Source organism: Synchiropus splendidus, chromosome 8 (assembly GCF_027744825.2).
Source record: "Synchiropus splendidus isolate RoL2022-P1 chromosome 8, RoL_Sspl_1.0, whole genome shotgun sequence".
In the NCBI taxonomy this organism is placed as follows: Eukaryota; Metazoa; Chordata; class Actinopteri; order Syngnathiformes; family Callionymidae; genus Synchiropus; species Synchiropus splendidus.
In genome coordinates this window covers 4,325,986-4,340,870 of record NC_071341.1, presented here as the reverse complement: position 1 = coordinate 4,340,870, position 14,885 = coordinate 4,325,986, and the positions used below count along the sequence as shown (strand labels likewise).

The 14,885-nt window shown below is 40.8% G+C and overlaps 1 protein-coding gene across 5 annotated transcripts in view; it reads right to left on the bottom strand.

Moving 5' to 3' along the window:
* Positions 1–14,885, bottom strand: part of fat3a (FAT atypical cadherin 3a) — a 73,039-nt gene that overhangs the window by 40,273 nt on the left and 17,881 nt on the right. For 3 of the 5 annotated variants that reach the window (XM_053872271.1, XM_053872273.1, XM_053872276.1), the window contains exons 2-8: positions 10,630–13,941; positions 9,588–9,911; positions 8,632–8,693; positions 7,132–7,446; positions 5,768–5,978; positions 3,910–3,978; positions 2,661–2,800 (exon numbers count right to left, since the gene is read on the bottom strand). In XM_053872271.1, the coding sequence (XP_053728246.1) occupies positions 2,661–2,800; positions 3,910–3,978; positions 5,768–5,978; positions 7,132–7,446; positions 8,632–8,693; positions 9,588–9,911; positions 10,630–13,924 (4,416 nt within the window). In that variant the 5' untranslated portion in view covers positions 13,925–13,941. The remainder of the gene's footprint in view (positions 1–2,660; positions 2,801–3,909; positions 3,979–5,767; positions 5,979–7,131; positions 7,447–8,631; positions 8,694–9,587; positions 9,912–10,629; positions 13,942–14,885) is intronic. The other 2 variants (XM_053872274.1, XM_053872275.1) reach the window with 1 other exon arrangement.

Genomic DNA, 14,885 nt, shown 5'->3' with positions numbered 1-14,885 from the left:
ACAACTAGGGATGCGCGATTTTGAAAAAAACTGCAATTCAATTTTTCTTTATAACACAAACTAGCAAGAATTCTCACGAGATAACTTGAGTAGAGATATTTGGAAAGAAACAGGTTGTTTCTCGCAAGTGGACCTCAAACTAGTAACAAATAGGGAGCCTAAGGGTGTGTTCCTATTCCATTCTTAATCATCAACCTCAACCTGAATCCTCAAAAATGCCAGTTCTCGTGAGGACTGTCCCAATTCTTAGGTACAAGATTTAGGAAGCTATGTTCTGCAAGAACTCTGCCACCTCCCTCGGTATTGAGGAATATTCCAAATCTGTTATGTCGTATCAAGGATGGTGCGGAAAACAAAGTGACCGAGCAACAAATGTAAGTATTTTCTTTGTTATTGGAGTTGCTGATCCTGTAAATGCTTCTTGCTCCATCCCCCTTCTTGTTCTTCTTCTGAGTGGAAGTGCGTGGAAGGAGCAGAATGAACAAGTGAGCGTTTTTTGGGGGGCTTGTCTACTGTCACTTTCTGGTTAATTTGTTGTCTAAGTAGTTCCTTTCAGTGTTGGTGTTGTGGCTAAATTTAGTTTAAGGGCTTATTTAGCTGGGTTTAGCAAGGCCATCTGGTCGGCAGATATTATATTTTGAGTTGAGCAAGCAAGATTTTTAAGCAGTTGATTTTATCACTCCTGTTTCAGGTTGAGCACGAGCAATTGTTCTTCTGGATTTATCCACTTCCAAATGATCATTGGTTTCTTGGTTTATCACTCCTGACTCCACATGACGTAAACAACCGTCCTTTCTGGCCCATTTAAGACTGGGGTTTTACATGAGTGTCTATTCTGCAGCCAACCTGAGACTATTATATATTATTATATCACGTTTTCAATATTTTTTGGCGTAATGCTGCCACCAACAGGCTAAGGACGTACCTGTATTATTATTATTATTATTATTATGTATTCCCATTTCTAAGGAACAAAATCTTCCTTCACCCTTGGTTTTGAGGAATGAGGTTGAGGGTTAAAGATTGAAGTTGACCACTGTGATTGGTTGACTGGGCTGCATAGCATCATGGGAAGTCACTGTGACTGCTTGCTGTTGAGGGTGATGGCACATCACGTACTCCAGCTTATTGTAGGGTCAAACAGGATGGCAGTCAGAGAGACTGCGCTTGTTTGACGCTGTTTTGCTTTCCAAACTCTGATGTCAGAAAGCTGTTCAAAGAGCCAGAATCCTTTGTCAAAAGAGCCACATCTGGCTCGCGAGCCATTGGTTCCTGACCCAGTTAAGCCATCATTGTGCAGCCCTAGTGACAACGAGGCTCTCTTCTCCATGTTCAACAATATTGTCCAGCCATCTGACTCTCGAACCCCCATATGTTCACCTCGTGCCACCCTCCTTGACCCTCCTTTGTTACTTTAACTTTTCATCTTCCCATCATCGCTGCCATCATTCACACTTCACTCACCACTGGAATGGTCTCCTCGTCTCTTACTGCATCCGTAACCGCAATGTTTATTATTATTATTATTAGCATTTTGGTGGATCAGACCTAAACAATTATAATAATATCCAACTTCCAACAAAATCCTCAAAAAACTGTGGCCACTCCACTCCCACTTAATGATCAGCTGTGTAGCGATCCTTTCTGCAGGAGACCAAATGCCTAATAAGCAACATCTATGAACACTAAAAAGTTGAGACAGATCACAATCATGTCTAAACCACCAATAATTTTTGAACCTCAGAAGAAAGAATAGTTCCTTAGGATGATGAACAGATTACATGGAGCAGAGAAGGAAGGAGTAGCTCCAGACTTCCAGCCAATAGAAATGTTGTAGTCAGTTCTTCAATCCCCATCAGCCTCTGCGATTTAAACCCTCAAACCCCCAAGTTTCTTGCCACCCCCAGCTCTGCTCTCTTTCAGGTTGGACCCTTGCATGATTCAAGCTCACTGGTCCATCTCAACACCTCCAACTAGCAACACGCTGTACAAATTTCAATCGCAACCTCACACTTAATTTGCATATTTACTTTTCCTACGTGCGCAGACAAAAATGCACGAAATATAGAAATACATAAATAATTCAATCAATAAATGAATAAATAAAGTGGACATGCAATCATACTTTAAAATAGAAGCATAAATGAGGAAATAACTGTATGAATAAATATGAAATACTGTTATGTGTTTATGTGGGTCAATTTATTAATTTATTTCCGCATATGTTTATTTATTTATTGATCAGTACGCTATTTTTGGTCCCTCATAGACAATAACTCCTTTTGTGACATGATGACCGTGAACAAACTTAGTTCTGCGTTGTTTATTAAGATTACTATAGCCATAGAGCATCATAGAGCAACATTCAGTCAAGTCTATGTCACGTCACGTTGTTTCTAGTCAAGTCAAGTCAGTTGTCTTCGTTCTGAGTGAAGCTCTTTCCGTTTAATGATTGTTGATTTGAATTGGACTGAGTTTCTACGTCGCCCTCTTTTGTGGTGCTCCATTCGTTAATTGATGTGTGGAATAAAGGTAGTTGAACTCTCACTATGTCTCCTGCATTTGGGTCCTCACATAGACAACAATAATGCACATTAATTGCATTGACAATCACTTGCAGAAACTTGCCAATAAAAAGCAGAAATATCCACCTCACATACCTGGGTCAATGCAGTGTTGGTGCCATCTGTAGCTTGCACTGTAAGATTATACGAAGAACACTGCTCGGCATCCAGTGGTTTGGCAATGATTACGGTGCCCAGAGATTTTTCTGCATCGAAAACACTGTCACTGTTGCCACCTAGACCAATGTGAGAATAAAGAGAAAAATGTCATTCATTTTATAAATTACAGATTGTTTGTAATGCCAGATGCAAGCCACGACTGGCCAGTGAAACACAAAAAGAGGATGTACAATGTAATTACGAAGTCATATCCAAAGACAATTCAGTAAAACTCTTGATGCCCGTAAATTTGAATGTCCCCGTTTGACAGTCGTCGCACTTATGCAAGCAAAGGGCTATGTCAACACTCCACTGAGAAGATACAATTTTGTAGATGAAGACGGGTTGCACAGTGATTATGAAGTTGGTGTAAGTGTTGCCTGAATCCTACAGAGAGCTCTCACTGAGGGATAGAAGATTTCTAAAAACACGCTCAACTGACTGGTCGCAAACCAAATTAAAAACATGGATCAACTATTTTGTGGGCTCAGGTGCCGGCGTAGTGGTTAGTACTCTTGCCTTGCTGCAAGAAGGTTGCGGGTTTGATCCATGCTTTCTGCAAGGATTTCGATTTTCAAGTGTGCGTGGCTTTTCTCTGTGTACTCTGGTTTCCCCCATAGTCCCAAGTCATGCTCAGTAGGTTAACTGGACAATCTATAATCACCACTAGTAGTGTGTGTCTGTGAAAGGTGTGTGCCCTGCGATGGACTGGTGTATTCCCGCCTCTCACCCAATGACCGCTGGGATAGGCTTCAGTACTCCCCGCAGCGGTGGTTAACTGACTGACCGCCTGCCATCATAAAGATCAGGGTTATAAAGATTGGGTTCCCTGTGAACCAGGCAGGAGTCACTCACACTCATCTGCTCAAGGGACAACCCTGGTTAGAGTCACAACCAGTACCTGAATGAATGTAGGATGAGGTGTGACAGTGTCTGACCGTATTCTCTGGGCTATTAATTGTCACAGTCATCAGAAAAGAAAAATAAATAAATAAATCTTTGGAAAAACACAAACAAATAACAACCACACATGCTAACACCCTTGCTTTTAAATATGAACATTTAAGTATCAGCAATGGAAAGCTACAAGGAGAGATGCAGAGTACTGACAAAGGAAAGGACAGCACGACAAGCAGGTGGCAGGCAGTGAAGGTGCTGAATCATACACTCAAAAACGTGAAAATACCTTCTGAAGAACAGTTTCTGTCGCAAGTGTTCTGCAAAATATAAAACATCTCAAGGAAAGACCTGGGACCTTCCAGGCATGAAGCAAAGTGGAGAAAAAGAAGATTAAAATTGAGCAGTAGAGAAATACATGAGTCAGAAATTAAGGATGGTGAAGCTGGACATGCACAGGCTTTGAAACTGCTGAAATGTTTCACTAATGATGCAGTCATTAAACATGTATTGCCATCACCGAAACAACACACTTATTTGAACAAAACATGAAGAAGACGGAGTGGTTAAACCATCTGATAGGTCCTATTATTAGTGTCAAACATATTGATTCATATAAAAATCGTGATTCTCATTTGTCATTGTCTCGGCAACACAGCAAATGTGCTGGCTCATATTGCAAGCCGACCAGATACCACAGACAGCAGAGCCAGTAAAGACACTTTCCTGAGCGTTTAAGATGGATTTTTTTTTTAAGTCAAGAGGCACTTTTATTTAAGCAGTATTCAAGCAGTCTGTGATATTGCTTTTACGTTAACAGTTGCAACAATTCCATCTTAAGTATGGACAAACATTTTAAAAGTTATAAACATGAAAGAAGAAACATTGGTGTCTGTAATTGTCATAGTGAATTGAATGATTGTCATTGTGAATAGAAAAATCTATTTTATATCGAATCATGACCCCAAAAATCTGAATCAAACTGAACCATGCAATACAAAATGATTCATACCCTTACGTACCATACATGTAGAAAATAGGTAGTAAAAAGACTGTGGTAGATCTCCAACTTATACAGGACCACATATAGTAGCCCATGAGTTTTGTGTGTTTTTGCAAATAAAGCGCATTTTGTTAAACTCATTGCAGCCTGGAGGTTTTATTTTACAAGCTATTTTACAAAGGTGATTATTTCCCATCATGTTGTTCTACGACCATAAATGAACTTTCACCACAATTAAAAAAAATACATTGCCGCACAATCACACATTTTTGGGCAGAAGAATCAAAAAGTCTGTGAAATCCTGGTGGGGGCGGAATAAGGAACGTTGATGTCAGAACTAGTGAATCCATCTTCACTGGAGCTGCTGTTGTTGAAGTCAATAGTGATTTTGCCACATGCTAAGACACCAACAAACTCCACTTGAACAAATAAAACTGAGCTTTATGCTGTCCATGACAACAATGTGGACAAACATTTCAACTGAGGGAGGAAGGAAACATCTGGACTCAACAGTACTCCACATTTAGCAGCTAAGCCAGTAATTTGTGAGGTTTCACATGGTTATACTAATTTACCAGTTTGAAATGCAGCAACAGCATCTTGCCAAGATAGGTAAAGCTGCTTTAAATGCTTTGCTGATAATTATGATCAGTTGAACGTAGAAGGGACTGATAGCCATGGTGCATTGCCCATATGTAGTCCTTGTTGATCGATTGTTATAACTTTAAAATTTGATGTTATTTTGTTGTGAAGCTACTCAATTAGTATGTTATATTTGATAATTTTAGATGAGATATTTGGTGCCCTCATAGTGACAGGAAACGCACACAATGAGTCAGTTCAGTGAAGTCTAGCCGACAAATGGATTATGTCATTTAACTATACAATTGCACTTACATCAATCACTCACTATTGCTTGTAATTATTAACAGAATCAAGGAGAGAATCTCTAGATTTGGAGAAGAGATTATTGTGAATGTCGGAAAAGTGGGTTGAAGTGATGGATTAGAACAGATTATCCTTCACTTTTTACTAAAAACTACCACACTGCAAGACTTAGATGTCATGTGAAAGAGTCCCAACATATCACGATTCATGTTAGATGCGGTAAACCATACACTCCAACCAACACACCCATTTTTACCTATGATGTCGAACCACAAGGGTGCTCCACTCCGTTGAATTGAGACAACACCCACAATATCAGCAACCTTGTCGTTCTCCATGACGGTGAAATTATAGAAAGGTTCATCAAAGAGCAAAGGAACAGCGGAGGGAGATGGGCAGTTAATCCATTCGATATGTAGACGAGCTGTGGAGTATTTCTGTGGCCGACCGTTGTCTGTTGCCTTGATCTAGAAGGAGATGTTTTCATTGGCGACAGATCCATTGCTTATTGTTGCAATTATTTAGACTTGACTGAGATCATCATGACCACTGCTACACTTTAGTCACAACCTTGCATCACATATCTGAAGTGCTCTAACTACTGTATTTGCATTTCAAACATATCAATGAAATTAAATCTTCAAAACAAAGGTTTTAAATTAGGGATGCTCCAATCAGGATTTTTGCTGCCGAACACCGATAATGATCAGCCAGAGTGCAGATCACCCATACCGATCACATGGATTGACAATGAGTTTGTAATGAAAGTTATGAGACTTGCAGCAACTATTCTGTCAGGACAACTGCAAAGCATTTTACTTGATTTGAGAGTGAGACTATGCGGTTTGGTGAAGCTGCTTGTTGCGGGGCTCAGAGAGAGAGGGAGATCACTCAGCTCAGCGAAAGCTGGCTTCCATCTCTACGTTTATGAAAGTTCTTAATCCAGATGTTTGCAAAAGTTTCAGATTCAGGTGACTAACTTAACGAAAACTTAGCAAATTTGGTCGGTTCCTCTTAAAACGCCACCTGAGAAGGGCTGGGCATCTATCTCCGTGAAATTAATTATTATTTCTTGGGCAATTTGCTCAGTGTTTTGAATGTCACTCTCAGCCCGGGTTAAGCGTTAGCGGCGCTAACAGCCTGCTGCTGAGGAACCAGCGCTTTGACTTTCATGAGCCCCGAAAACTCTGTGCCAGGTGGTGGTGCTTGGCATATTTCATTTGTGGCTTTGAAGGCTTCAGAGCATTTTCCCGTGCATGAGCTGCTGGATGCAAACTTTACTTGGCCTCTACAGCAGACATGCTGCCGCCAAGTGAGCAGCGAGCAGGGAGGGAAGAGCGGACGTAACACAACCCACGAGGCTTCATCAGAGTGCTGGCTGCCACACGTGATCGTTTTTGTGATTGACAATAAGAGACAGAGATCGGCATAGACAGATCACACTGATGTCGGCTGATCATGATCGGTGGCCAATCAATCATCATCCCTAGTTGATATTACATTTTTTGTCTTCACAAGTGTTATATTGTGTCTTTATGGACATTTTCACTCACAATGCTCATTCATTTAAAATCAAACTCAATCACTTCTGCAAAAGAATTATGAAAATGGAATGCTTACAGTAAGGATATCATAGCTTCCTGCAGAGAAGGCCTTCCGAGAGGAGACGACAGCAGTTTTTGAGTCAATGAAAAACTTTCCATCCTGATTACCATCTATGATGCTATAGGAGAGTAAGCTGTTGAGCCCATCATCACGATCGTGGGCAAAGACGCGATAGATAGGCTCAGCCTTTTTTCGCCTCTCTCTCTCGGGCAATTTCACCTGGTACACTTTCTCAGTAAAAGTTGGCCTGTTGTCATTTTCATCAAGGACTTGAACAATCAGCCACACTGTAGTTGCTTGTGGGCTCGGACCAGCATCTGACACAATAACCTGCACAAAAAAATGTTTGAGTCAGTGGCAGTGTTCACTATTTGTTTGAAATGTCTTTCAATAAGCAGACATATTCATTTTTCATGAGAAATACATTCATACACTCAACTTGTGATACAGTGAGTGTCTAATAAACATTTCAGTGATCATCCATGTTTAATGACCCATTTACCTGTGGTTAGGCATGAAAACACTTTCGACTTGTCTCGTCGAGATAACAGTTATCTCCAGATCATTTTTATCTCGAGATGGCTTTTATCTCCTGATAATTAGTATCTTAAGATCATTTTTATCTCAAGATACAATCGTAGATGTCAGCGCATGCATAACTGCCTCTCTGGCAAAGCATTTCTCATCTTTATCTCCCATGACTTCGCAACTGCTCGTCAAAGTTGTCAACCACTACCTGCAAGTCAGAATATAGAATAAGTCGCTGCGCTTTAAGCGCTCTGATCAAGTGCCTTCTGCTCAAAATAACACCATATGTGTCAAAGCTACACAGACTCTCCGTGTGATTCATACCCACAAATGAACAAAAAAGCTGATCAACCGTTCTTGGTCCATGGGGCTAGTCCTCCCACAACTGACTGATTGTATATAGAGATTTATACACAAAATCCGGTACTAACATACGGAGATAAAAATTACAAGATAATAGTTATCTCGAGATTAAAATTATTGTAGTGCTGTTTGGGTCAGTCTTCTATTCCAAGTTTTTTCCCTTCCCAGTATGTTTGTCTACAGCGACGCCTTCAGTTCAAGTTATTTTTCGTGTTTTGTGTCATTAAATGGTGCCAACTGCTACCCTCGTTTTAAGAGTTCTCTGTGAAACTTCGCACTTGCAACAGAAGGAAGAGTGTTGACGGTGATCATTATAATGGAGGATCAGTCAGCACGATCGCTGCGTGCCGAGTGCAATACAACAGCCTGAAATGTCTCCTTGTTTCATGATGCAGCTCCAGAGCTGCAAGTTTCTCACCCCCGTTTTAGCTTAACAGCATCCTGACTGTTTCAGCTAGACTGCACTCTCACTTTCTTTATACATTAGTTCTCTGAACTTCTCCTTCCATCATTCAGTCACACTCGCTTCATTTGAAAACCCCGGTGAACATCCTTTCCTGCATTCTCAAAGGGCTGCCTCTGCCGAGGTGGCTCCATCAACACATAAAAACATGCTTTTCTTACCTCTAAAACATGTTCACTTTGTTGCTCACGATCCAGTTTTCTGGACGTGGTGGTGATAAGACCTGCAAGAGATCAGAATGTATTAGAATCAATTATTATTGTCCACCAAGGTGGAAAGTTGTCTTTGGATCGCCAACATGTAAAAACAGACTCGATACAAGATATATTCTGTCGATGAGCACCTCAGTTTTTTATTTCTCATATCATACATGATCTAAGCCGAAAGTCAGAAATCCAAGCGATCTATGATATGTTGTTGCCAAAACAAACAACAAAAACAAAAGCAGAACACATGCATATCAGCTGAAATGACCTGCATTTATATTATAATTTCAAAACTGCAGTAATGGACAAGATACACAGGAATGTTTTTTTTTGGTTATATTCGTTAGAATCCGAATCAGCTTTATTGCCATGGTCAGTGAGGATCCCACCAACTAGGAAAGTGCTTTGGAATAAAGTGCAGCCAGAACAAAAACAGAATAATTATAATAATAATAATAATAATACATAAAAATAAACAATACAATAATGGAAAAACAATAATGGAAGTAAATAATAAATAAATAACCTGCAAACAACAAGGGCTCTTCCACCCAGCCAATAGGTGAACTACCTACGAAACTGACACCGAAAATAGCCCTCATCCCATGTGTAAGAACACGTGGACGCACCATCAAAACACAAAAATAAGCAAAATAACATTCCCAATGATTCCAGGCCAGCCTCCGTCTGTGCCATCTTGAACTTTGAATCAAGTCATGATGACTTTTAATGGTGCTTTTTTTCCACAATGCTTAAGAGAGTGCAAACTTATAAGCATGTACTATGCTGTCTCTTAAGCATGATATGATATTTGCAATCCCTGGCAGTTGTTGACTTGTTTGTATGCAGAATTAATTTGTCCCTGACAAATTATTTTAAACAAAACAAAAAAAAAACAATAGAAGACTCACCAGTGCGTGCGTTGATGGTGAAGAAGTTTTGTGGGTTTCCACTAATGATTCGGTAGGACAGTCTGTCAGAAACTCCTTGAGTTGTGGCATCAGGGTCCTGGGCTTGGATTAGCATGACAGAGACATCTCGTGGGGAATTCTCATGTACAGTGGCATGGTACATTGGCTCTGAGGTCAGCGGTGCATTGTCATTTATGTCCTCGACTTGAATGAACACCTCAATCACAGCAAAATAGGGTACAACAGCCCGGTCACTTGCATATATTGTAAGCCAGTAGGAATCCTTGGTCTCTCGATCCAGCAAATCAGTGGTGTAAATCACACCTGCAAGTCGGAAAAGCAATCTGTTAATATGGGATTGCTGTCATACATTTTCTGTGAGGCAAGGACAGAAAACAAACAGAAATGAGCCTTCTCAGAAAGTCATTTTTAGAACATGACCCTTTGCAAATTTTTGGAAAAGGCAAGTCCTGCATATCACGGCAGCCGTTGTCTTAACTGTCACAGAGGCTCTCACTCAGTGACTGAGTGTGTCCCTTGAAGAGTGCATCTGGCTGCCAGGAGGCACAATCCCGACAGCAGCAGTGACTGGTCACATGACCGCCAAGCTGCGTACCTCCCTCAACTCAAAGTTCACTTACAGCCTCAAAGATTTTTGAGTGTTGTTAATCCCTGGTACTAACCTTTAACTTTACCCATTTAACTTCAAATGATGGTAATTGGTGTTCTGTCAGGTGGTCTGTCAAAGTCTGTACCTTAACGTTCAGACTTAGTTAACGTTGAGACTCAGCATACGTTTGTGTTTAATGCCATCAACATGCAACTGCAAATAACTTCAGCCTTGTGATATCACTACTGCACAAGGGTGGGAGAGGTGAAAACATGCATGCTGAGAAGCAGATGGCCACATACACGGCTGTGATTAATGTAAAAAATGTTGGCCGCATTAAACTTTATTATAGTTAATGCATTATCAAAAAGTCAACTTTGACAGTACTAATGTCACATAAATAATGAATAAACATAAATAAAGGTGTCTAACCTGTCTCCTCGTCAACAGCAAATCGTCCAAGCCCACTTCCATCGCGGATAGAGTATTGGATCTCTCCGTCTTTCCCTTCATCCTGGTCATTAGCAGTTACCTGAAGTATCGTGGTTCCAATGCGGGCATTTTCTTTTATAAATCCTGTCACTGCAAATTGGGAGAAGTAGGGAGCATAGAGGTTTTCATTCACATCCAAAACCTCAACCTCCACATAGGTTATGGAGAGAAGTGATACGGGCCTTCCCTTATCTTTGGCCTTCACTGTAATATTGTAGAACTGCTGCATCTCATAGTCCAGCTCTTTCATCAGCCGTATTGCACCACTGGATTTGTCCACTTCAAACCATCCATTGTAGTCATTGGAAAGGGAGAAACGTACTTGGCCTCCAAAGCCCAAATCCTGGTCCTGTGTTTCAAGCCAGGCAATGACTGTTCCAATTGGAAGATCCTCCAGTACTCTGGCTTTGTACACACTTGGAATAAAGAGTGGCGGACAATCGTTGACATCCTCCAGTGTGATTTTCAATGTTGTAACAGAGAACTTCTGGTTTTTCTCTGCCTTGTCTCGAGCCTCTATCTTTAAATAAAAAGTCGGAATTGACTCTCTATCTAGCTGGCCAGTGATGGAAACAACACCACTCGAAGAATTCATCCAAAACTGAGTGGTACTGGTTAATATAGAGTAATTTATTTCACCATTTAGTCCTAGGTCTTTGTCAGTTGCCTCCACCTGGATGACCTCTGTTCCTATTGGTGTGTTTTCAGGTATAGACATTTCATAACCTCCCTCCTGCAAAAATTGTGGGGCATTGTCATTTGCATCTTCGATGAAAACATTCAACAAATGCCAGTTAGCTTTATGTGGCACACCAAGATCATATACTGTTATATTGAGACGATAGCTATCTCTCTTTTCTCTGTCAATGGGCAAGAACACACTAATTTGGCCACTCTCTGTGTCAATGGTAAAACAACTGTCAATGTTTCCATCAGAAATAGCATATATAAGCTGACCATTAAAGCCTGTGTCCCCATCAAAGGCATTGACCTGAAACACACTTGCTCCAACAGGATGGTCTTCCATCACAGTAATTTGTTTGGGAGATGATTTGTCAAATCTAGGTGTGTGTCGATTGACAGAAAAGAGATCAATAAACCCTTCCTCAACCTTGACCTTGGTGCTTGCTTTGGACTTTTTTAGCAACTTGTCAGCTAATAATTGGGCTACCATTGTTTCCTTACAGTTAAAACTTCTGTTCCAAGCTTTCCCTTTCACAACCGAAAGACTCAAAGACATTGGCTCAGATAAATGCTCCCCATCCGTTGCTATTATAGTCAGATTAAAAAAACTGCTATCTGATGTCAAGGGGCTTTTCAGCCTTAAAACACCTGAATCTGGATTCAGGTCAAAAAAGCCCCTTTCATTACCTGAGATAATCTTATATTTTACAAGCTCCATCTCATCTACATCTATTGCAGACACTGTGGTTATGACCTCCTCCAGTTTGTGGCCTCTTGAGATTACTCCCTGACAAGCAACTCTCTCAAATAATGGCTTGTTGTCATTTACATTCACCAAATGAACCGTTACATTGACTTCACTTTCTCGTCTGTACGGTGATCCCCAGTCAGATGCCCTGACTACAAACACAAAGCTCTCTAAAGAAGATTCAAAGTCCAGGTCTGTGGTTGTTCTTATAACACCAGAGAACTGATTTATCTTGAAAGGCAACGGCTGAAGTCGAGGGATGCTATAGGTTATGTATCCATTCTCACCTCTATCCACGTCAATGGCTGAAACAACGAAAATATTAGTCCCAATGGGGCAACTTTCATTGATGAAAATCTCATAAGAAGACTGTGAAAAGGTTGGTGTGTTGTCGTTGGCATCGTCAATTGTGATCAGCACTGTGGCATTCAGGTCACTCTCTATTTCATGGACCTCAAGATTAAAGATGCTTTGAGCTAACTGGGTAAACCAGTGAGAGGTAGATATCACTCCAGTATATTTATTTATTTGGAAGAATACTGAATCTGCAGAAGGTGTTATTGTATACTCTGCATCATTCAGCTCAGGCCTAATTTGAACAGCCAGAACAATCGTGCCTGGTGGTGAAACTTCACTCAGATGAACATCATAATGGTCTTGCTCAAACTTGCATTCTGTTGTCTGCAACTTTTCGATCAAAATATGTGCAACTGTTGCTTCAGATAATTTGGAAGGACTACCTTTGTCTTTAGCCTGTAAAGTGAGATTGCATCCATGTGGTAATTTCTCCCATGAAAGCAACTCAGATGACTGTATGGTAAACTCTCTGTCACTCGACCTTTGGATGAAAAACCAATTTGAAAGGTCTCCAGCTACTATGTCCACAGATTCTATTTCACCATTTAAACCTTCATCCTGGTCTGTCACAATGACTACAGCGTACACTGCACTGTTGCCAGTCAGAGAGGGAGCATGGGTGATTACTTTCAAGGAGGGTGCATGCTCATTCACACGCTCCACATGGACATAGAGCTTGGCTGTGCTACTTACCCCATTATTTCCATACAACTTCATACCTCTGTCAACTGCAAGAATTTCTAAATCATAGCGTATCTGCTCATCAACATTTAGCTTCCCACTGATGGAAACCACTCCACTTGTTGGGTGAACTGCAAAGAGCTCTGTATTCTCTTTGAAAAAATAATAGAATTCCCCATTAGATCCAATGTCGGCATCCGTGGCTGTAACTTGTGCTATGCTTGTCCTGAGAGGAGTGCCCTCTGCTATCGTAACAGAATAAGTGGTTGGTGAAAACAAGGGTCTCAGATCATTCATGTCGAGGACCTGGATGCTGACTTTAGTCCATGTCTCCAAATGAGCGTCTCCTTTTATTGTGGCCTTCACTGTCAAAACATAATTATTCTGAATCTCACGGTTTAAGATTGCTGCATTTCCGCCCTTTGTCCTTATTCGCAGGAAACAAAAGTCACCAAGTACATAATCCTCGGCTTTAAAGAATCCTTCATCATCTCCTGAAATGATTCTATAGCGGATCTCCCAAGACCGCAGGGCAAGGTGGATGCCCATTTTAACTTGACTGTTGGCATAGGTGCGGGCTGCTGAATTCTCATGAACTGTTGCATGGTAGACAGCCTGAGTAAACGAAAAGGGAGGTCGATCTTGAGGACTTCCATTGGCTGACAGTACAAAGCAGAGAGGTGTCTTGATCAAAATCAACAGCAGAAGAACGAGTCCATGGAGAGCAGCTCGCCTCCCTGGCCACTGGCCCATCTTCAAATCCATCCCATCATCACTCTTTCCTGAAAAAGACAAAAAAAAGACATTTTGAGGAAACGTCTCCATTAAATTGTGGTTCACTGTTTATCGCGAACTTAGATGACGAATGATGATGATGAATGGATGTCTGCAGCAGCTGCGCGTGTATGTGTTGAGGGAGGTAATTCACTGAGCTTTCATTCAATGCACTATCCATCTCAGATCCATGCATCATCAACTAAAATAATCACGAGTTTCTGTAACTACAGATGTCATTGTTAAACCTTTTCTTGAATTAAGCTTAAAACTACAATAAAACATAAACATACATGAACATAAAAAAACATAAAATACTCCTTAATTTCATCATGATGCTTCGCCTGGATCTCTTGCGCAGCAGAAATGGAGCAGGTCATATATCAGCTGATCAGACGAGAGCATCTGCAGTCTCATTGGACAGACACACAGGTGGATCTACTCAAAGTTTCTTGAGTCAAAAGTACAACTAAAACAACATTCATGAACTAGAGAATGCCATGCTTTGGTTTCGGTTTCGTGATGCAGTAGCGAGCAGTGGAGCATGCAACATTTGGTAAACACTTAAATAAATAGCAACTTTGAAAGTCTTTTTTGCTCTTTACTCAAAGCATGACCAATGCTATCCCACAGCATGGAAAGTAGGTTCATACTTGGTTAACACTGGTATTGGATTGTTATCGGTCGATACTCAAAGCCCAGGTATCGGTATTGGGACCATAAAAGTCAGATGGTTGCACTTATCCAGATTCTATGAGTATACACGTGAAAAAAGTTATCCATTTAGGCAACACAGACTATATTTTTTCACGACACACTGCTCATTCACAACACCAATTTCGTAGAAATGCACAAGACAGGAATGTGCACTCATTCCCCTGTTATTTGCAATTGCACTGAGCCTCTTGAACAGAAATATGCAGAAATGACGTAACATGAATTGTTCTTTTCC